This window comes from Neolamprologus multifasciatus, chromosome 11 (assembly GCF_963576455.1).
Source record: "Neolamprologus multifasciatus chromosome 11, fNeoMul1.2, whole genome shotgun sequence".
Classification (NCBI taxonomy): Eukaryota; Metazoa; Chordata; class Actinopteri; order Cichliformes; family Cichlidae; genus Neolamprologus; species Neolamprologus multifasciatus.
Window position 1 is genome coordinate 6,967,238 of NC_140449.1, and position 23,161 is coordinate 6,990,398.

The following is a 23,161-nucleotide window of genomic DNA, read 5'->3' on the forward strand; positions in this document are numbered from 1 at the left end:
GGTTATAGTCTGATCAGCTTTGCCGATCCGCTGCAGAAGGACTCATTTACTCGTCCTGAGGATGATAAACACTGGAGCGTGTGACAGATTAGATCGGATCAAATCCGATGATGTAACCCGTCATTTCCAGAAAGTTATACAGCCGGGGATTAAAATAAGTACTTTAATCTGGAAGTTACTGGTCGCGTCTTTAAAAAGCACCATTGCCTTATGCATTAAGGAGAAACTTGGCTACTTTTGATCCTTGCAAGTCCACTTTTATTTTCCCACTTCCACATAAAGTGAACCTTCTAAAGGTGAGCTTGCAGGCATGAGGCATCAACCTGGCAGCTCAGCAGCAGTAACACTGCTTTCTCAGAGTGACAGGACAAGCCACACTTTCCTATGAAGAAGCCCAAATGTAGAAAAACTGGCCTTTATTTAGTCTTTTTACATATGGCTTAAGCTTTTCTTTTGTTACAAACAGGTTTTACAAAAGGTTCTGAAGACTTCAGAATCACTCACTGGTGGAAAATCATGAGGAGGTTGATGACACTGCCATGACACGTGTACGATCAGAGTCTCCCACGCGGCTGCGCTCCTAAGAGCAGTCACAGACAGTAAACACGGCAAGGAAACGGTTGTCTCGACACACTGCAGTACAACAACAGACAGGGGACAGACCAGATGGAGAGTGTGTCCATGAAGTGTTCAAAATCACATGGAAAAAAAATTAAGTAAAATAAAAATACAGTGCGGCTCATGAGTCCCTTTTCCATGGTCTCACAATGCTCACAGCTCATTTCATGTCACAAATGTTTACGTGCCGTCGAGCCCAAACCGCTGACACAAACATTTGATCTTCCTGCTCTTTTCACCGGTGCCATACCAACACAGCTTACAAACATCAGAGCAATTTAAGAAAAGAAAAAGGACAGCAAAGCGAAGGCCTAGTGTCGTGTAACCTGATGCAACCGTTTGCATTCTCTACACAGTAATTCTGCGTTCGATAGCCACCACGATAACACACTTCTAAACATGATCAGTATTTTCTACACGTCTAATTACTACAATACAGCTCCTTCAGTTATTGGATTCAGTGGAATTAGAAGACACAATCAGTATCAAATGCATACTTAAAAATCATCAACACCGCATTACATTAGATTGCACTGCATCTAGTTTCAGTTTTCAACGATGCGCCTGCTGACACGTGGATGTGTATAAAAGTTGTTTCGGTTTCCACACGTCTTCAAGGTAGAGTCCATCGAGAAGATCTTTGTTCAGAGTTCCTGCCACCAAAGGTGTTGCATAAACAGAGTATCAAGTCTCTTGCATACAGAGGCCTGCAGAGTGGACTCTGTCTCATGTCTCTCTCCTCGCCTTCTTCTTCTTTGCTGGTTTGGGCGCTTGGCTCTCCTCAGGTTTTTCTGTGGAAACACACAAAGGTAGGAACACCTTTAAACATCTCTTTCAATGAGGATAACCCCACATCTGTTTGATTCACTGGTGAGAAAAAGAGTTTGACTTCCACTGACAAAATTTTAACCCATCATTCCCAGAAAAAGATGGCGTGGGTATAGAAATGAGCTGAGCACAGATTTAAAGAGCTTGATCAATGCATACAGTATCAAGAGCAAATGATCAAAATTGTTGCAGATTAATTTTCCTAAGATTATTAACAAGCTTAACCTTGAAACACACACTTCAGCATTGTCACATGAACGGATACTTGAGTAACAAGTTTATAGAAAATGTGATTGTACTCATTTTTCAATGTTATAATTACTGGAGACACTGGACAACAATAGTTGTCCCAACTTCAGCAACTGATCTACTTGTTTTTGTTTTTATAAAAAAGTAACAAAAAAAAAAAAAAGGTTGAGACAAAAGTACAGGAGAAAAGCTTTAAGACCCACATCTGGATTTGGATACAGATTTGTTAGTGAAGGAGATTCAGTTTGCTTTATATTAATAGCACGCTGCCAAACTGCTCAGAACCTGAAACTGTAAATGCTTCAAAATATGCAGCTTATGTGCATCTGATACTCCAATACAAGTAAATCAGAGTTAACAACTAGACAACTGGGAACGTCATATTTAGCTGCACCAAATGCCTCAGTACCAGCATGCACAAGGTTCTGGTGTCACATCTGACAGTGTTTAGCGCTTACTTTGTTGTGTCGGAGCAGGAAGGTTGTTCTGCTTGGCAGTTGGTTCTCCTTCATTTGGCTTCAGTGGCACTTGTGTGACAGGGGATTTCTGGGATATGTTGTCTTTCACTGGACGCTCTGCTCTCACCTGTTAGGAAAGGGAAAACAGCATGTTACGAGCGAAAAAGAAACAGCTGCAAGAGAACAGAATAGCCGCGTTTTTCAAGATCATCTTTGATTCCCTCTTGCCCGTCAGCCCACTGACCTCGACAGCTGCTTTGACAGGCTGGACGGCAGCAGCGTTCTCCTGAACAGGTGGCTGCTTCTTCACTGAGGCTGCAGGTGCCGTTTCCTTCTCCGGCTCCTGAGCCAACAAACAAGTGGAATTTAGACAAAAAATATCCAGGAGAATGAACATCTCACCACTCTTTGTTTTACACCTTTTAAGGTTACTACACTCAGCGCTGCATTTGCTCACAAGCTGTTACCTGACCAGCTGTTCCTCCCTCCTCAGCAGCCTTCTTCTTTTTCTTTTTCTTCTTTTTAGTTTTAGCCGCTCCATCAGCAGTGGTCACTCCCTTATCCTTCTCATCGTCACCATCCTCCTGTGAACCCATGAGGATAAAACATGACTTAAAAACGCAGGAACAGACACTATATTAGAAATTCTAGAGCAAATGGGAATGCTTTGGTAATTCCTTACTTTTCCACTGTCTGTTGGCAGAAGCAAGGCACAGTAGCACATGACAACATGTCATCGCATCAACATTTAAGTAAACTGCTATTCACCGCAACATTTACTACACCTGTGTTTGTCATACTGTAGAAAAATGTCTGCTATGAGAAAAGCCTTTGAAGTCTATATGATCTGTACACATCCACATACAGCCGCCATAATATGATAAACTATGTTGTCTATTCAGTCTACTGTGTTGAGCCACTGAGCTGCAGGGTCACAGTCAAAAGAAAGAACGAGGACAGCTCATTGAGTCTAAGCCCTGATGACTCATTAGTTAATGGGTTGTTATTTTTAAAACTTCTATAATGCTTATTTTTGTCCAGAGCTTGGCCACACTTACTGCCACTCCGATCAACAGATTAACCTTGGCTGGCTCAGGGAGGGGCTGCTCCTGTGCTGGAGGAGGCTCGAGGGTGGGCTCTTCATAGTTGCCCCATGCTTCAGAGGGGGCGTTCCAGTCAGAACTGGTGTCCACAGAACCACCGTCTGAGAGACAAAAAGGGCGTCACGAGACATAAACACGAAGGAATACCACAACAGAGATGACATCAAGCAACATCAAAATTAAACAGTGCGGTGAAAGAAAACCAGTAAATGGCACTTACTGAGTCCAGACCACTCATCATCTAGTCTGGGCTGACTGATCCACGGCAGGTCGTTCACAGGCTTGGGCTCTACAGAGACAACAATTACCACGTTAATACAACCAAATCTGGGCAAGACAAACAGTGCCATCTAGTGGCAGGACTCAGTTTCGCTGCAGTGTATACTTACCAGCAGTACCAATTCCCAGACTCGGTAAAGACATCAGATTTACCTGGGTTGTTGGCATTCCCCTTTTATTCACAGTCCACGCCTCTGAAAGACACATTTCACAGAAGTTGTGTCATCACTGTTCAAAACATTGACCTTGGGGATTCAAAATCAGTGGTTCTTAACCTTGTTGGCGGTACCAAACCCCACCAGTTTCATATGCGCATTCACTGAACCCCTCTTTGGTGAAAAATAAAATGTGATTTTTTTCAAGGTCAAGACATAGATGTTTTTTATTGGTGCACAAAATGAGCCGTGCATGTCACGGTGGAGGCTCTGCCGAACCCCTGAGACCGATTCACCGAACCCCTAGGGTTCGATCGAACCCAGGTTAAGAACCACTGTTCTAAATTGTTTGAATGGGGCCTTTTTTTAGCAGCTGTATATTTAAAGTAATAAAAAAAATAATTCAAGAGAGTTTTACTGTCAAACTTTTGACAAAAACCTATCAAAAACAGATGTAACGCTGTCTGTGCGTAAATTTTTAAAAACATGTATAGCACTATCTTCTGTTAGTACAGAACGTGATGTCATGTTGTTGCCAATAGACCTACATTAGCTTATGTTGGCTAACTAGTGACAAAATCGATAACTCAGGGGAAAATAAGGACTGGGTTCAATTTTGTGCTTTCCCTGGCAGCAACTAGGGATGGGTACCGGTATCCGGTTCTGACATAAACGGTAGTAACCAGACCGAAAAGCAGCGCACATTTCGGTGCTTTTTTTTCCTGAGATGTGATACACTTTGAATTCTAGCCAATCATTTTACGTTTCTGAGGATAGTAGGCGGGTCCAGGTACGTACGTTCTTTTAGAGCAGAGCTACAGATTAAAAATGCCCAAGGCAAAGCGGTCAAAAGTCTGGCTGTACTTCACAGCAAAATATGCAAACTCAGCAGCCTGCAACAAGTGCTTTAAGCTGATACTGTGATACTGTCAAAGGAGGTAACACCTCAAATCCGATGAAACACCTGGCGACGCATAGCATTTTTTTTAAAAGCCAAAAAATGCGCCGCATTTGATAGCTTGCTGCGAGACCTCACACCGAGCACATCTACTGCGGGTGTGGTGCCTGTTATCGGACCCGGAGTTAGCAACATCCCCCAAAAACCCGAAGAGGAGAGTCCTGGCCCCTAGCCCTGCCAGTGTAGCAGAAATGATGACGGATGATGATGGCAGCAGCAGCCGTTCTTCTCTGCGTGAGTAGCTTAATGTTGTTCGTGTATAATTTACGTTGAGTAGGCTAACCACGTTATTACATTAATGCATGTAAGGTGAACTAGCAAACACAGTCGTAGTTACATGCGGCTGTCTTCTTGTTTGATGGCAGATACTCCCTTCACCCTGACCTAAAAGGCTAAAATGGCCAAAGAAAAAGTGGAAAACAGTTAAACATGAGAGGTTTTTGGATAAAGTTTGTGTTTTTCCATTGTTTAAGCATTGCTTCCAGCCAAGAGTGATACCATATATGCCCTATAGCTGCAGAAAAGGCTAACATTGTTATCTTTTTACAAAAAAAAAAACAGCTGAACATGAGAGGTTTTTGGACCAATTTTGTGTTCTCCATTCTTTAAGCACTGGTTCGAGCACCGGCACCATTTCAAAAGTACCGGTTTGGCACCGGTATCGGATAAAACCTAAACGATACCCATCCCTAGCAGCAACAATGAGTTTTATGTTACGAAACCAAGGATATATTGTCCACTTTCACTCTGTCTCTTTAGCAGTAAGTGGCTCTGTGTTGTTTGACCAGCTACACTCAAATGGGAAAAATCCACCTGGTAGTTGTAATGTTCTGATTTGTAAAGCACTTTATGAATGAGGACTAATGTGCCCTAACAGACTAGTTGGTACCATTGGTACTGATGGTGAGTTAATATTCAGTAAGCCATTTTTAATATGAAGCTCTATTACACTTATAGTTTTTTTTTCCTCCCAAACAACAAATCTAAAGATGTGTTCAGGACAATAATGAAGAATTAATTGTTTTTTGGAAACCCAATATAGCAGGAGCCAAAAGGGGAAAGAGTAGACTGGAATCAGGTTCAAACACCATCTTCAGAACTTACAAGAAGTTTTACAAATTCCCAGCCTTTTCTCTAAGCCCTACACTTTCATTATTCTGTCTCAAACTCAACGATTTATAGATCGTTTGCTAAAGATGAAATGTTTTCACACTTGTCTTTGCATCTGCTTTGTATGCACCTGCACCATGTGAAAACTTTGCTTTGTTTTTGATCTGAATACACCATGAGGGATATTTTGTAGATGGGTGACTTTTTAAACGAGCCAGTTAATAATTAATAATAATAATAATAATAATAATAATAATAATAATAATAATAATAATAATAATAATAATAAGTAATAATTATTTTAAAGCACTATGCTTAACAGAAGTCAAGATCAACAATGAAGAGTTTAGAAGTACCATCGATCCCCGTCTTCCACAGTGGTGGTTCCCTGCTGGTGGTACAGGAGGCAGTCTTGGGAGCAACAGTTTGAGCAGGAATCTTTACCGGCACATCAGGTACAGCAGAGGACACCTCCACCGCATTGTTGCTGTTAACTAATACCAAGAGAGAAACATTTGATTCCACTTGACAGGCTAGCGGCACATCAACCCAGACTTTGCTGTAATTTACTTCTAGTACGTACTAATATCAATGTGTGTTGTCTTTCTCAATTTCATACTGATAATTACCTTTAGAGACAACAGCCTCCACCTTCTCAGGCTTCACTTTTGTGGATTCTCCTGAGAATAAAGAGCAAGGTCAAGAAAAAACACTGCAAAAACAATTCTTAGAAAGCTCACTCGAGACTCAAATTCCCATAATGCCTGTATTCATAGACTGTTTTGGCCACGAGAGACCAACGAAAGGCAACAACAATGTATACAGAAACAACATTTGTGCAACTGTCTACAGGATCTTGGGTGAAGTTCTTTAAAAAGAACTTTTCAAATGCAGAAAGGACACTTAAAAAACCACCTTTTTTCTTCTTCTGGTTGGTAGGTGCAGGGGCTGTGGAGGCCTTGGGCTGCTCTGTGGGAACACTCACAGGTGTTCCCCCTCCACCGGGGCTGGCTGAGCCATCGCTGGAACTCTTATCCTTCTTGCGCTGCTCCCGTTTCTCCTTGTTGCTGACCTTGGTTTCCCATGTGCCTGAAAAGTAGCACTAAGTTCAGGGTAGAATTTGTCACAAAATACTGCAGGAGTTCATTGCAGGAGTTCATTACAGGATTAGTGAGGGGAAAAAAAAAAATGGTACAGATTAAGCAGGGTGAAGGACTGGATATAGACTTCAGGCTAAGTGAATTTTACTAAGGCACCGATTGCATGTAACTAAACCCACGCTGTTAATTATTCCCTTTGTGGTTCATTGGTCAGGTCACTGGGTATGTCTTCCTTATGAGGTAAGCTAAACAAACTAAAACAGTCAAATACCACAGATAATACTAGAGTATCACTTTGAAAACAGCTAAATGATGACAGGACTCAGAACATTTTACCTTCTTCTGGTTCTTTGCCATCTGTAGTCACTGTCTTGGTCTCCTTCACAGCCTGTTTGGCCTTTTTCTTTGACTTCTTCGCCTGGAAAACCAAGAGCGGACATAAAGTTGCAAACAAAAGCCAGTATATTTGACAAAGACATAAACACACAAGGTTATATGACAGTTTACAGAATCAGAAAGATGTAGATAGTATGCAGAACATATGATTTATTAAGGAGGGGGAACACGACCACATGCTGAATGAACCATGCTGCACAGCAGGCTCAGGCCTCGTCTATTTATAAGTGAAACTACATCCCACTGTACCTAAATCTTCTACATGTACTTTTCGTGAGCACTACTGTATCTCCTGCGTGATTCCATGTCTGACTGCAGAACCTTCCGGGTCACCAATACTCTTATATTGTGGTCTTTATAAGATGACACTATGTGCTGTGATAAGCGGACATCTCTGCATTTGTGCTGCATATGACAGCTGAAGACTGTAACCCAACACCGGTGGCCGGTTGCGTCATTGAAGAGTGAAAGGGCGAAAATGTTCTTTTTTTTTTTTTTCTTCCTTGACTACATTCAGTGAAGACGTCAAAGTAGTAACGCGAATGATAGGAAATGCTACAAAAGACAAGCAATATCGTAGATAAATTAAAATAGAAAAATTAATTGGTTTGAGTCCTAACAGAGTGTGATTCTGGCACGATTTTAAATTACCTCAGCAACCTTCTCCGGCTTGACTTCTGGTGGGGGCGGTTGGTGATGTGGCACTATCTCTTCCGACGCTACGGCTTCTTCCTGTGGCTCAGCGATAGCTCTCCCGTTTGGCTGAGATTTCTGGAAAGGTCATTTAAAAATTATGAGTGTCATTACAAGTTATACCGTTGTTACTTATGCATAAAACGCCAACCATTAACGGCATAGCCGGACAGAACACTAGCCTGAAGCTTGTTTTAGCCATGACATGAGATTTAGTTGTCACCGTGGCGTTAGCCTGACAGCTAGCCCTGCTAGCAGTATAGGGAAAAGCTGGAAATAAAACAGACTTCATTTTACGTGCCTTTTCCGCCTTCTTCTTCTTCTTCTTCGGTTCCTCGGATTTGACAGGTTTACCGACAGTTCGCTTCAGTTCAATTCCGTCGTCCGCATGGCTCATAACAGGGCGCTTCTTGAAAAGACCCCGACAGACTGAGGCCCACAGAGCGACCATCAGCAGCAGCCCAGTACCTGCCAGCAAAAGGATCATCCATGGCGGAATGAGCTCCGGCTTCAGCCCCAAATCCACGCCGAGTTCGGAGCGCAGTAGCTCCAGACCTCTGGACAACAGTTCATTCACACGATCAGTAAGCAGGCTGACCTGCCGAGAGGCCGCGTCCTGCCACTGCTCCATTCCTCCGGTTTCTAATAGACCGATTAGTCACGCTTTGCTTACCACTATTAGCTGCGCTAGCATGCAGTGCTAGCTAAAAATAACGGAACGATTTCGACATTATGAAAAACAACGAATTCATCCGCCAGCAACATCAGCCAAGCCGATCAGCCAAGCAAGCTAGCGAAATGTTGTAAGCGCTGCGGTGGCTAAACAAATTCAGCTAACTGATATCATCATAAGATAATTTGCTACCGTTAGCTGACCACCACAATGAGTCCAGTGTGAGCGCGAGTAAAGCAGGTTCACCTCATATGGCTCCGTTCTGACTGGAAGAGAGACACGCTGCCTTCACGACAGTCGTAAACCTGAGTTTCCGGGTTGTGAATTACAGCTACGTGTTATAACCGTCTTAGATTATTTATCAAAAAATACATTTTGAACTTGAATTGTTTTGATAGTTTTTTTTATTTCAAGTACAGATTTGCACACACGTACTGTGCGCATGGTGTATTATTTCCATACACTTTTGTATCATATTTTCGTTGCCTTGGTCCTACAAATGACAGATCCTGATGTTGATATCTAAAAGTCTCTGGTCAAATTAACAGCTCACGAGTTTTTTATTTTTATTTTTTTCCGCACATAAAATCATTGGAAGAAATTTTAAAAAATGGGTTATTGCAGGTCCGTTGAAATAGGCAGGGCTACAACTTTCTCCATGCTGATTGGTCAAAATTCTTGATTCAAAAATGTTTCCAGTACGCCTTTAACACAGACCTGCCCCACCCCCCTGCACAAAGGTTATCAAAAGGACAAAAAATTTTAATGAAAAAAAACAACAACAACAAAGTAATAGAGGAAAAATGTTAAACAAAAATAAGTTAACCTTTGTTTAAAGTTTTTATCTTTGAACAGAGGGGGGTGCCTTAGCTAGCACATCAACTGCCTGCCACCTACAATGCAGTTTTGAGGTCCGTTCCCAGGTGCCTCAACCCCCACTCACATCTTGCATCAGGTGATCTCAATAGGTCACATGATAAGGCGACGCAAGGTCGCCTTTTCATGATAATGACCCGCACATTTTTTTTCACATGAGCCAAGTGACTCCACTATTTGGTTTCAGAACCGAAGCTTTTCGGATGACAGGTGAAATTTCTTCAAGAAAATTAAAGAAGTCCAGCCCCTTAGACTACCATGACCTGGATAACTGAGAACCTATATAAACATATTGCATCAAATGTAAAACTTGCTGGAATGATGATGAATTATATGTATATATAACTGGTATGTATTACAGGTATATACACACCATTCTGCAGCTCTGTGCAGCTGGACAAATACATAGTGGTTGAGATTGAGAGCTCCACTGCTGACTCCAACAAATGAGTTCACAGAGGCCAAGAGCAGATTCATCCACCTGATGGTAAAGAGGCCAAGTAAAACCAGTGACTGAGGAAGTGTTTTTGGTTTTTGTCCCACAGGAGCTGACTGGAGGGTAAGTAGTTGGATTAGCTGCACCTGAACCTGAAGTCGCTCACATTCAGACTCACTGCCTGGTTGAACTGGAGTATGTTATTGTGTTGTAGATAACTGCACATTCCTTTTTAATGACATTTTTGCAAGTGAATATATCCTTTATCCCTCCTGTTGTCTTACAAGCTTGTCTTCCAAGCACTTTCTGGATGGATGCAAACTGCATTTTGTTGCCTTGAACTTGTGACATGTGCAATGAAAATAAAGTTGAATTCTGTTCTATTCATTCCTACCGTCACAGTCTTTGAGCTGGACAGGAACGTATTCTAAGAAAAAGGAAGAACACTACAAGGATTTTGTACGATTTTTCTGTATATATTTTTGAATCCACAGGTGGGGAATTCCAGGCCTCAAGGGCAGGTGTCCTGTAGGTTTTAGATCTCACCCTGGGTCAACACACCCGAATCAAACGATTAGTTCATTATCAGGCCTCTGGAGAACTTTGAGACATGTTGAGGAGGTAATTTAGCCGGTAATTCAGCTGTGTTGGACCCAGGACACGTCTATAACCTACAGGACAGCAGCCTTTGAGGCCTGGAGTTGGACACTTCCGGAATATGCACTTTTTTAAACTTTGACACTTTGTGTTTGCTCTTCTCAGGTCAAAGCCCTGAGAAGAGCATGCTAAGTTCAATAATTCAACATTATAACGCATACGGTAAATTTTCTTGTGTTTTTACAACACTGCATTATACATTCTTTTTTGGGAGAGGTTTACTGGCATGTGGATTAGTATGGAAGTATCATTACTGGAACATTAGATTTTTTGCTGGTGTTATTTACTCTTTATATTCCTATACTTATTGTGTACACCCCTTGGTTTGTAAGCTTATCAATCTATTAACTACTAATAATAAAATGTATTACCTGGTAGTCTATTGAAATAAGTAGTAGCATAACTAGTGACCACACACAAACAATGACAATGTATTTGCATCCAAGTTTATTTTGAAATTCCCTACTCCCCCTGTACAAGAAAAAATGACTTTCCACAAAGGCAGCAGTGAACTGTCAGTGATAGTACGTTTCTAGGGAAGGAAAAGAACAAAACAAAACAAAAAAAACTTATAGTCACAGTGTGTCTTAAATATTTCTACTGCTGTCATCTTTGGCTGGGTTTTCGGCAGACAGCTTTTCTGTCAAGCCAAATTCCTGGGAAGCAAAGGTTTAAGCCAATAGAGCAGAGCTGTGGGCTTTACATTTTACAGTGCCAATGCAGGAATGTTCTGGACCGTATACCTCTTCTTCATTAACAGAAAAGAAAAATAAACAATAAAAACTGAAATAAAAATAACAAGCTGTTTGTGTTCACAACACAAACATATTACCGCCCGGGGAGATGGCGACAGTATGTCGAATTTCATAAAATTGTTTAGACAAAAAATAAATCTACAAAAATGGAGCTAGGTAAATATTACACAACAGTAAACATGTTTTTCTTCTTTTCCTTTTTTAAACTCTTCTTTGTTGAACTTCTACACAAAACCAAAATTCTTGGTCTTAATGGCTAGCAGGAGTTTCTGTTTGAGTATCTGTTTTGAAGAGTAGAGTGGCACGTAGAGACGGGAGATGCAGGTGTTGGCTGTGGGGAGGTGCTGGTCGTCTGGAGGCCGGATCGTGATGGAAGGCATCGGCTGGAAGCCCTCCTCGCTGGCTGGCAAAGATGGGCTGGAGGTCCAGAAGTACACCTGAGGAGTACGCAAACAACTTTTTAAATCCCGTGTCTGATATACAGACCAAGAAACCAAGTACTTGTACACCGAGGCTTTTTAATTCAAGACTGGTGTCTGATCAGAACCCTGTATCAGCAGATACCCACAGCCAAGGTATGGAAAAAGAAAGAATTCCTAATTATGATGGGAGCAGACTTACCAGATCTTGTCTCTCAGTCATGCTCATCTTCTCCACTATGGACCAAAACCAGCGTTTAAACTGGAGAAGTTTGTCTGCATTTTCCCCTGTTGAATGAAGAAGTCTTGAGTCAGTATATGACAGTCAAATGTACAATAGTAAATTCTTTACTGATTAAGATGGACATAAAGCGATGTAGACAGATCAACATACCAGACTCATCGTTGAAGGAGGTGAAGCTAATAAGCATCTGGACATTGACTTCTCCACAGCCGTTGACCAGCAGCCTGAAGTCTTCAGCTGTCAAGTCCTCTAAGGCGTTCTTGGGCAGTACATCGAGCAAGCCCTTCCTCATTGCCTATGAAAGACAGCCGGTGTGAATACACATTTTGATAAATGACAAAGCATTGATCTGCATTCACACAATTTAAGGTTCAGTAAAATTGCCGTTTATACTTACATGAAGCGGCTGCTCAGCAACCACCAGCATTCTGTGCTCTGCGTACCTCCTCACATATTCGTAAACATTGAGGGGAGTTACTGGCATGTTGACCCCTCCAGACAGGAGCTCAACCTGAACAAGGCAGAATGAGATATAAGCTTCACTTAAGTCACCACCTGTACATTAGTTAATTTAACTTGAAGAGAATTTTCAGATGTGTTGCCGCGTTTTTCACCTTGCATCACATACACATTTGCCAGCGCTATTTTTCCATCTTAACAGGACAAGTGACATCTGATACTGCTCAAGTTTGACACTTAGCAAAGTCCATTACCTGTCCAGCTCCTTCCTCTTTGCAGAGATCAATGGCGAAAGCCAAATCCATGGCAGCAAACACTGCTTCGGCTTCACCAGCCTGTGAATGGCGGATCAGCTGCCGCAGGCTCTCATACATAACCGGGTCAAAGAACGCAAAGTCATGCCAGTTCACCTGCAGTAAAAGAATAATTAGCAATTGAATTATTTAAGAACCAAACATTATGCAGCAGGTGCATTTTTTTTTTTAAAAGGCATATTTTCTACTTACCTTCCTACCAAGCAGCACCTTGATGACATGTCTGTTCAGTGTGATTGGACAGAGTTCATTCTGCAGCAGACATAAGCCCAGTATTCTGCACAGAGAAATACACTGTTTCATACTCTGCTAAGGACACAGCTGATTTCACAAAACATTTTCCTTCTTGAATTTCATTTTTATCCAACCAAACATCATGTAAATCTTTGATTTTTTTATTATTACCTTCCAATATTACGGAAGCAGTTGAGTCTGGCCTCTGTATTTTTGCCAGGTCTAGGGGAGTAGAAGCCTCGTTTGCCAGGCTGGTAGAAGAGAGGAGCGTTGTCGTCACCGTCATCTGGGTCGTCCAGCTCCATGTCAACCACACTGCGTGTTGAACCATGACGTTTGCGGTTCTCCTGCTGCTAAAAATGATTGAACAGAGGAGGGGGGCAGTGTTTATAGCAACTTAGTATTAGGATGATCTGTGTTGTGTAAGTGTTTCTGTTAAGTGTCAAAGTCATTTTAGTGTGTCGTGGTTTAGCACACTTTGCTAAAATATGGCTAAAACATTTTTAGAAAACAAGAAACTAGTTAACAAATAATGGAAACAGGTTATATATTTTGTTCACTTGTGATTTCTCTGGAGCCTCTGGGAGACCGAGGTCCAGGATACTGTCAGCTCCATTTTCCCTGGGAAAGATAAACAGAATATAGTTAGTTTGCTAAATGGCACCGAGTATGAATATGAAAAAAATACTGTTCTTAATAGATGTATATTCATTAACAGGTACTTTTTTTGTCAGCTAAATGAGCACTTTATTGCCAGAGGCACCCGTGGTGTTGGTGATTTGTCTTACCTTCCATGTGCAATGAGTAGCTCCATGGCCTCTTCTACTCTGGCTCTCAAAGAATCCTCGCTAGCAAGCAGCAGCAACAGCTGGGCAGGAGACAGCTCCAGCAACATGCCGGTGATTTTACTGGCGAAAGCCTAAAGACACAAACACAAGTCCCCTCAGTATGATTAAGGAAAAATTATAAATGCAGACAAGGAAGCAAAACATTATGGATCACTCAAGTTCAACACATTGCAACTATTGTACCTAAAAAGAATTTAAACACTAAACACTGAAGTGATGGAGGAAGTGTGGTTGTCTAAAATGTGTGGGATTCCATCTCTTGGTGTGTAAACTTGTAAACAGAACCTCAAAACTGATCATTAGTTATCAGAAATGTTACCCTGTCTTAATGAAAGAAAACAAACAGATATGCTGATGGTTTATTACCGGCTGCATTGCATGGACTCGTGGATAGAGCCTTTCACCCAGGGCTTGTCTGTGTGCAGGCAGAGGGTCAGGCTCATCACTGGGGTTTCCTTCTGATGACGGCCTGAAAGGCCTGGTGTCTATGGACAGCTGCCTCCTAGAGTCTCTGTTAACATACAAACAGGTTAGCAGACATTTTTGCTAAATATAAAGAAAGGTCATATAGGCTACCAAATAGAGTTTACCTGTCTCGGTCTCTCCGAGATCCTGCTCGAAGCCCACCACTTCTCCTCTCCCTCTCCCGGTCTCTGTTCCTGAGACGCTGCATTAGATCTGCACAAACAAATCGACCAGGGCAAGTTCATTTGTCAAGTATCTTACGTTGTTGCTACTTTAATGATTTCTTCCATCATCACAAAAACAAAAAGCAAACATTTATTGTAATAATGAACACAAATGTCATAATATGCAGTATGCAGTAGTTTCTATGTATTGTCATACTTGAATTGTAATCGTGATGACACGTACTGCTGGCCTGCATGCCCTTGCTGACGCTCTGAACACAGTCCAGGTTGGGCAGCTTTTCATTGGAAAGGAGGGCCAGAGCGATGGCCGTGTAGAAGCTGCGGGCCACGCCACTGCCCTCTCCAGGCTCATCTTTGAAAGTCACTTTCACCCGGTGTACCGCCATGGGTGTGGTAGTACAACGCCTGCCAAAGTGTGTGTTAAGCTGACGCATAGTCTGTTGTATTAGCTGGTCTCGATCACGGTCCACTTCCAGCGCCAGGTCACGGGACTGCAGGTTCCTCAACTTCTCCATCTCTCGACGGAACTTGGATTCCTTCACCTCAAAGCCGCCAAGCTCTGTGAGGATCTGGTTCAAAACAACGAGGGAACGACAACACGGTCAGTTAAAGCTACATTAAGTTTCATATGCTATAGTAGCAGAGGGGTGTTTTAATTTCAAAGTCTGTATGATTCATTCTGGTTATTCATGGCTCATCGCCTCACACAAGCTGATTTTACTCTGAGCAGCATTTCATTTAAGGAGCCATCAAGTACAAAAACGTACAAGGACGAGCTCCATTTAAGTATTGAAGTATATGTTGAAGGCACGTTAAAAAAAATAAAATATTTTTTTACCGATCCAGGCTCAGCTCCAACATCCTCCATGAAGACACGACCAAAAAGCTCCAGTGAGAGGCGCCAGCGGCCCAGCAGCATGTCGTGTGAGATCATCATCCCCATAAAACTGCAGTGAGGTCTGGACAGAGGACACAATAAACACTATTTTAAACTTTTATCCTCATCTTCATAAACTCTTTATCTATAATTACATTTTCTGTGTTTGAGAGCAACAGACAGTTTTCACAGCAACCATTCAGGAAACAGGAAGGTGTTACATGTGCTAATAATGAAGGTTCTAATTAATGCAAGCACAGAGGCTTAATTAATGGGACGACAAACATCTATAGGTGACACCATTTCATATCAAGCTGCTGAGATCAAGGTCAGTCCTCGCTGCAAAAATCAGCCCCACTAAATGCAATGACTGGTTACCTGAACGATGGGAGAGGAGGGCCATCACTCTCAGTGAGGCCAATCTCAGCAAGCAGGCTGCTCTTTAGCTGGGCAGCAAGGTCGTGGGGTGATGGGCCAGGTTTGGAAGCCTCCAGCTCCTGCTCTGCCAGCGACTGGTTCTCGGTGCTCCGCTGGCCTGTCTCCATGCTCATCACATTCTTCAGGTTAGCTGAGTAAGACATCTTAGTGGGCAGGATCTGTTTGAGCAGGAGTCAGAAGTGTCGTTTAGTAATGTGAACAAGTGAACTTCTAAAGATGATGGCAGTGTGGCCACAACAGAATGGAAATGGGACACTGAATACAAACTGTGCTCCAATATCCACACTCGTATGAACACAAGAACACGACCCAACCTACCTGTCCTTTCATAAATCAAATAGCACGAAGAGATAATGAATCCTTAATAGTCAAGTTATTTTAACTGGGAAAATGCTGCAGTACTTTATTATTTCAGGGAGATTTGTTATGCATGGATATTAGAACACAACTACCAGCGTGATAGCACGGTGTAGAGGAGTGGTATACCTGAGAGGGGGAGGGTAGAGAGGAGCCCATGTTTACCTCCAGGCAGTTCCTGTCCATGGTTGCCTCAGCCAGGCCTTTGGTTGCCATGTAAGAGGAAGAGTACAGGCCCTGAGAGGGACGACCAAACAGATCTTCCTTTCTGGCATTGGGCTGTTGAAGAAGAAGCAAAATGTAGTTAAAATCACAAAGGCTGACTTGCCATTCTATAATGTAAAGACAGCTAAATGTAACCGTTCAAGTGTTTTACATTCTCTAAATAGTGCTGTCATTTTCTTTGCTGCCAAATATCTCTGGCATGTAGTGTTACTTGAAGGAGTTCGCACAGAAAACAAGATGAATGCAATGCCACAAAGCTGAGATGACTCATAGAAAATACTTAGAATGACACGTAAGGAGGTTGGGGAATGTTGAACATCAGCAGCAAATCTGACCTGCAGGAGGTGGGGCTGGTCTGCCAGAGGGATGGCCTCAGCCAGAGGAACATCGAAGGGATTTGGTGGGATGCACCCCAGGAAAGTCATCGAGTCAGAGCGACGGAAGAAGGGGTGGTTCTGACCCGTCTCAGCTGGAACTGTGTCCTCATCCTTGTCCTGCAGTGTTGAACCTGAAGTGAAAAAGAAACACAGCAGATCTTAAAACAACTATGTAGTTCTTTGATATTTATTATGGACTGACTATAGTTTAGTTGTCATTTAGTCGTTTTATTTTTTTGCCTTACTCTGATTGGTGTCCTCATCATTCTCATGCTCAGAATCTTCATTGTCCAACCCAAGCTCCAAAATCTCTCGATTCCTACAAGTAAAAGTTACGGAGGATAAACATCGTGTTAGACTCACATTTATTCTGAAGGCCCATAAAACAAATGTAATTACCACCCTGTTGTTTGAATGAACTGTATTTTTTGCTCATAACAGCAGTTGCTTTAGATAAGCTTTCACATAAGGATGTGGCACGCACGCGCTGTGCTCTAAAAAACTTTGATTTCTATTGCTTGCGTGCAATGGTTTCTTGCTGCACTGAGCAATCGTGCGACCAGTAGAAACAAAGCCTACAGCTGCACTAAGTTCAACTACGCAATGAGCAAAAACATTCCATGCGTGTTTAAGTTTGGTGAACTTTTTGACACAAGCTTACATGCAGATACAGGGACCTCCAGGACCCTTAAGCCATTCAACAGTTCTGTGGGCCTCAGGAGGAACGCAATGTTGTGGAAACAACACAATCTTCACTAATCGGGATAATTAAAAGCTTTCTTCTTTATGAATGTGCAATACATTTTTTTTATTAAACATTTTAACATTATACAACACAAACTCAGAGGGGATACGAAGTCAGAGACGTGCATGTTTTTAAATGACAGGGAGCAGGTGCATCTAATACACATAGAGTGGCTGCAAAAAAATTACGTATAAGCAGAGCGGAGCAGCCAGTGCAACACAAAATTTGGGTCCTTCGCTCCAGTTAGTGGTCAGTGCAGCACATGCTGTGTCCATAACCTAGCTAGCTTAGGTTTATTTCAGCTGATTTTGCTACAAGTTACTGAAAGTCAGTCACACTGAAGCTAGTCTCTTTTAGTGTGGATCCTGTGAACTGTTTAATTAAATATTAAAACATTTACTGTCTTATGATTTAATAAACAAAACTGACAAGTATGCAGCCTCTGTGTAAATCCTGAATTGGCATTTTCTACTATTTTTCATCATTTACCTCTTTCTATCCATCTGTGGCGTGTCCAGGGTGGTCTGCTGATTCATGGCTTTAATCCAGTAGATGAGAGCCTGGAAAACGTAAGCCACATGCTTCAGCGAGCACACGTCCAGCACTGGAAGCACATCAGAGTGCTCATCATTGTGGGAGCGCATCAGTGACAGGGCGTAGTTCAGGAAGTCACCACGTGCAGACATCATTCCTTGACGAGCCGTTAGCAGTGTGGCTGCCCTCCTAAAACAAATACTAAATTAAGTGTGGGAAGCAATCATTTGTTTGCATCATGTAAGATTAAGTTTACAAAAATTGAGTTAAATTAATTCATTGACCACATTAAGTAAAAAAGTTTACCTGCGTCCTTCCAGAGTGCGGAGGCTGGCCTCCTCTCGAGCAGTCATGCGCTCCCTACGAGCTGAGTGCTGGGAGGCATGGAGCGGGTGACTGGGGTGACCGGGATCTCCAGCAGATGACAGGGCTGAGCCGTATCGCAGCTGAGCCTCAGTGGAATCCATGATGGACACCATCCAGTTCCAGGTGGGAATTAACTTTTCTTCTACATAGTTCTGGTTCACACAACAAACATTTCACTCTTTGCTCACATAATCGGCTTGATTCCAAATTTTGTTTTGCATTCCTTTTAAAAAGCACTAAATAGTATTTGTGGTAGGGTTGAATATTCTATAGTTCTGCGTTATGTAAACTATTGCTCTTAGCGTTGCACTGTTAATAGTGGAGACTAATCAACATGAACTCCTTCTGCTGAAAACACATAATGCAGATCTTAAAAGACTCCAAGACATTATACCTGCAGGTTGACAGCATCCTGGTAGGTGAGCTTGACAGCAGCAGGATACTGGGAGTAGACAAGATGATTATATTTGGGAATCAGACTCATGAGGTCTGAGATCTGCCTGATGACAATGCTGTAGGCGCGGGCGAGACTGCTGGCAGACGTCAGGTAGCTGCTGGAGTTGCTGGCCTCCAAAGCTGCCGCCGCTGCAGCGGCACTTGAGCTGATTGCACTTGAGCGCCGCAGGTTAGTGGGGTCAATATATATCAGGCCTGTGGAGCTTGCTGTGGAGGGGGAGGAATGTTAGTTCTGAGACATTTTACATTTTCAATCAAAACTGCAGAAGCAGGTGGACATTTGCTGACCGGCTGGTGTTGAGGTGCTGGAGGGAGCGCTTCCCGGTGCCCTTTGGCTGGGGGTGTTTCTCACAGCCCACTGCATGGAGCGAGGAGCCTGAGCTGCACTGTTAGCATGTGACGCATTAGTTGTCCTTTCCAGAGGCTCATCCAGCAGAAACGTCTCCTGGTCAACATCGTCACTTTGGCTGCTGCTGCTGTCTGAGTCACTGGAGTCATTGGACTGAGAGTCATCCTCTGAAAAGAAGGCAGGGACACTGCTGGCACCTTTAAAGTAGGGATGAAGAAAAAAATAAGGAAGACCAGTTTAATGTTCTCGTATTCAATTTGACCTACCAGTCTTTCGCTTTCACATCAGACTTATCCAAGCGGGAGTGCGGGTTAGTGAATCACACCACTACAAGGCAAAACACCACCAATATGAAACTGGACACACTGAAACACCGAGTGAGAACAAAACTGGACACTCTGGTGTTCAGCTTGTGCTAAATCATATATGGTTTCATTTTCTAAATATTTTCAAGTTAAAAAAAAAAACTATTCAAAGAGAAAGAACATCAATCTCTAACTTAAAATAATCTACAAGAAAGTTTAACATCATCGTTAGTAGCAAATACACTCTTTAGATGACCAAGCAGGAAAAAACCCACACCACTTGGAAAAGCTACAAATTGATTAGTGTGTTATTTGGATAAAAGACCAACAAAGCTACACTTGTGATGAGGCATTAGTTAAAAATGGCAGACAACAACAGAGAAATGTGAGAAGGGGACGGACTGAAGGAACTCTCAGCAGGAAACTGTGTATGCACTTTGCAAATTCACTCTTGCCCTGATATCTGTATATGCATTAAAGTAAAGAGGAGCTCATACCAAAAATAGGAAATGCCAAGGACACCCTACTGCCTGCAAATGAAATACATTTGGTATTCAGCCAGGGACCACTTTTCCTTCTCTGCTGTATCATTATCTCTCCAAATATAAAATCCCCACAATCCACAACGCTGACTGTCGAGCATTGTGACTCTGACTGATTTACAAACAAAATTTATTTTTGCAAGCGATTAGACCAAATTAGACCGATTCAACACAAAAATGGTTACGATTTCAGTCAAAGGGAGTGACAGTTTTAAAAAAAGGGGGGGGGGGGGTCATAAAACATTGAGATTTTCAGGGTTTTTCTGAACGCAATTAAGGTATTAGGTAAAAGGTGATGGTTTACATAAAAGCAGTTGACTAACCTGCTTCAGAACCAGCAGTAGCTGCTGTAACAACGCTCCTGCGACCGCTGGCGTTGTCCTGATTGCTGTGGTTGCTTTCGCTGTCGCTCTCCGTTTCAGCTGCTGCCAACAGGTCCAACTCCATGTCACTTCCTAAAAAACAGACATGACCCCATCCTAAACTCATCTGACTTTGATTCATAAAGATGAACAACTCCAACTATATCTTACCATCCTCGTCGTGCTCATCGTGCTGGCCTTCTGCTTCAGCATTTTCCTCTCCCTGCTCTTCCTGGTCGTCATGATGGTCTTCCTCCCCAGCTACACCCTCTACAACTTCAACCTGTTAGACACACAACAGATTGTCCAATAAAAAAAAAAACTTTGTGGCGAGACATACCTGAAATTCTACAGTAACAGGAGGACAGAAAAAAAATACAAATATAAATAGGGTAAGATTGTGGGCTTTAGCCTCAGAAACAGTAACCAACATGCAGTGCACACATGCACATCCAGAATTCATTATGGCTCTAATGATTTAATAATGAGGCTCCCCACCTCTTCCACATCTGCTGATACAATGTCATCCTGCTCCTCATCTCTTCCTCTGACAGGCTGAGACTGGCTGCTGCGCCGGGGTTGAGGGTTCCTGATGATATAAGAGGCAGCTGTCTGGCTGGAGCTGGAAATGTGAAACACAAGCTCATTAAATTAAATAAATAAGAAAAAAAGGAGAGTAGATTCTAATTATCCATAATTTAAGTACATTTTACAAACTACTTTATCACTCCCCTTGCAATGAGACAAAGTCAAGAAAACCAACTAACCTGCTGGACTGGTCAGGTGAGGGTCGTGGTGGCAGTGGTTCAACAGAGAAAAGCTCCTCGCTGCCCTGAACAGCATCAATGCTGGTGCTGGCCAAAGTGAAAGGAGCGGTCGGTCTTGCAATACCCATTCGCACTGGGACAATTAGTGACTCTGCTACATTACACAGCTCCTCCACAGCATAGGGCAGCAGAGCCTGGAAAACACGCCGACATTTCCCAATGGGCTGAGGGATGAAATTGCTGTGTGAGGAGAAATAGAGAAGAATTGAGAAATGGTTGTATTACATAAGAAAATCTTGTCTAACTGGTATCAAGTATGTCAGCAAATTATAAACAAGCTTTAGCCTTGGGCCGTTCTTTTCATTTGTTCTGGTATAACCTTAAGTGGGATTTATCCTTCTGTGTTAAGTCTTCGCTGTAGTTAAGTCTCACGTGGAAACCATTTAGAAACCCTACACCATAATTTGTGCTGAAACCTGATGTGCACCTCTCTAGAAATGTAACTAGAGGTTGCATCGACGCAGCCCGCAACATCTGTGATTGGCTTGTTCGGTCATCTCAAAGGGAGAAAGTCCACTTACAAGAGATGTGTTGGCCATGACAATGCAGAACAATTGGCACAACTATAAATGCTGGCAATATCATTGGCTACTTGTATAGGCCATTGGTGGCATAAATTTAACACAGACATTCACATTAGTCTAAAACTGAGCTGTTCTCAAAAACCTTAAAGTTGATTATCCAGTTCTTGACCACTAGGTCAATGATGACACTAAAACTAAAGCAGGGACTTTTAAATGCAACTTCATCCCCAGCTTTTTACAGTAGATTACTTCAATATTAAATCCACCACAGAAACCCTTCTGAAACCCTAAAGCGTAACCCAAAGTGCTGCTATCTGCAAAATCAAACCGTACAGGTATAAATGCTGGTAACAGCTGCTTGATGGTCATGGATTCAAAGCAGAATTGTAAATTAAACCGATTAATATAGACAACAGAAGTGTTCTTCAAATTGTGTTCATACTTTTTCTTTTTTGATGATGCCATCTCCACACTGAGGATGACAAAAACTCGGGCCACAGAGCGCAAGAACCTTCTGGTGACGTTGATAGCCTCCTCTCTCCGACCGGGTGTGTACTTGTTCTGCAGCTCCTTTACCAGAGTACCCAGTAACGTATCTATGAACTAATACAGCAGGGAGATAAAACACCCGATGAGGATTGTCGTGCATGAATACAAGTCAGTAAGTTACAGAGTGACCAATCCCAAATAAAATATGTTACCAGGGTTACTTATTTACACTGAATGTGAATTTTACACTGTGTGCACTGGAAACGGAAAACTAACTGCACTTACAGTGATGTCAGGTGCACACTTGACAATGAGGCAGTGAGTAAAACAGTCAAGGCGAATGGTGCCACTCTGCTGATTCAAGTAGACCTGCTCTTCAGGTAGGAGGTGAGCAATTCTGCTGCTGGCACTAAGTCTGGGAAACACAAAATACAGGATTGAGATACAAGCTACACAAATTACTACATCACAGCTATAGTTGATTGAATATTTGATTTGGATTATAACACACCATTTAAAATCGGGTCTGAATAGTGCAATTAGTGGATCAGGAGAAACTGGTGGATCAGACTTGTTCAGGAAAAAAAATGCATTCTCAGACTTTAATGCTTCTGATACTTACGGGTCTTTATTCTCCTGAGAACCAAACATGATCATTGACTTTAGGGCATTCCAATCCTGCAGGACTCTCTCCAGAGCCAGCTGAGCAAAGCGGGGAGGTTCTAGATCGTGGTCTGGCATGTCAGAGTCTGAAACAAGAACAACAGCTTTCTCTCAGGATCTGTGTTCTGCTTTCAAATGAACTCTTGTAAAATCTCTAATTAGCATGGACCTAAAGTTAAAAAGGAGGGTAAATGAGACAAAGTTCTTGAACCA

The 23,161-nt window shown here is 42.4% G+C and overlaps 2 protein-coding genes across 13 annotated transcripts in view; both read right to left on the reverse strand.

The window, feature by feature from the left end:
• Positions 1–399: 399 nt before the first annotated feature.
• Positions 400–8,898, reverse strand: LOC146507706 (protein LYRIC-like). 2 transcript variants are annotated; one of them, XM_085176252.1, is made up of 13 exons: positions 8,249–8,898; positions 7,906–8,025; positions 7,195–7,276; positions 6,674–6,847; positions 6,388–6,438; positions 6,115–6,252; positions 3,646–3,729; positions 3,477–3,545; positions 3,212–3,357; positions 2,621–2,737; positions 2,394–2,496; positions 2,154–2,273; positions 400–1,409 (listed from the first exon to the last, which is right to left on the reverse strand). In XM_085176252.1, exons 1-13 carry the CDS (start codon positions 8,576–8,578, stop codon positions 1,345–1,347), a joined length of 1,599 nt encoding a protein of 532 aa, XP_085032378.1. In that variant the 5' UTR covers positions 8,579–8,898; the 3' UTR covers positions 400–1,344. The 2 variants fall into 2 exon arrangements, with proteins under 2 accessions (XP_085032378.1, XP_085032377.1); XM_085176251.1 differs by having other exon boundaries at positions 2,154–2,280; positions 2,398–2,496; positions 8,249–8,897.
• Positions 8,899–11,019: 2,121 nt separating this feature from the next.
• Positions 11,020–23,161, reverse strand: part of ubr5 (ubiquitin protein ligase E3 component n-recognin 5) — a 30,811-nt gene continuing 18,669 nt past the window's right edge. For 3 of the 11 annotated variants that reach the window (XM_085176249.1, XM_085176241.1, XM_085176238.1), the window contains 29 exons: positions 22,908–23,034; positions 22,571–22,700; positions 22,239–22,399; positions 21,213–21,452; positions 20,944–21,067; positions 20,617–20,728; positions 20,407–20,538; positions 20,039–20,071; positions 19,176–19,433; positions 18,826–19,094; positions 18,372–18,583; positions 18,021–18,266; positions 17,032–17,105; positions 16,745–16,917; positions 16,314–16,463; positions 15,768–15,985; positions 15,351–15,471; positions 14,709–15,081; positions 14,453–14,540; positions 14,229–14,373; positions 13,803–13,933; positions 13,575–13,635; positions 13,186–13,367; positions 12,973–13,057; positions 12,721–12,876; positions 12,405–12,518; positions 12,158–12,302; positions 11,966–12,051; positions 11,020–11,781 (listed from right to left, as the gene is read on the reverse strand). In XM_085176249.1, coding sequence (XP_085032375.1) covers positions 11,569–11,781; positions 11,966–12,051; positions 12,158–12,302; positions 12,405–12,518; positions 12,721–12,876; positions 12,973–13,057; positions 13,186–13,367; positions 13,575–13,635; positions 13,803–13,933; positions 14,229–14,373; positions 14,453–14,540; positions 14,709–15,081; positions 15,351–15,471; positions 15,768–15,985; positions 16,314–16,463; positions 16,745–16,917; positions 17,032–17,105; positions 18,021–18,266; positions 18,372–18,583; positions 18,826–19,094; positions 19,176–19,433; positions 20,039–20,071; positions 20,407–20,538; positions 20,617–20,728; positions 20,944–21,067; positions 21,213–21,452; positions 22,239–22,399; positions 22,571–22,700; positions 22,908–23,034 — 4,559 coding nt within the window. In that variant the 3' untranslated portion in view covers positions 11,020–11,568. The remainder of the gene's footprint in view (positions 11,782–11,965; positions 12,052–12,157; positions 12,303–12,404; positions 12,519–12,720; positions 12,877–12,972; positions 13,058–13,185; positions 13,368–13,574; positions 13,636–13,802; positions 13,934–14,228; positions 14,374–14,452; positions 14,541–14,708; positions 15,082–15,350; positions 15,472–15,767; positions 15,986–16,313; positions 16,464–16,744; positions 16,918–17,031; positions 17,106–18,020; positions 18,267–18,371; positions 18,584–18,825; positions 19,095–19,175; positions 19,434–20,038; positions 20,072–20,406; positions 20,539–20,616; positions 20,729–20,943; positions 21,068–21,212; positions 21,453–22,238; positions 22,400–22,570; positions 22,701–22,907; positions 23,035–23,161) is intronic. The other 8 variants (XM_085176245.1, XM_085176242.1, XM_085176239.1 and 5 more) reach the window with 8 other exon arrangements.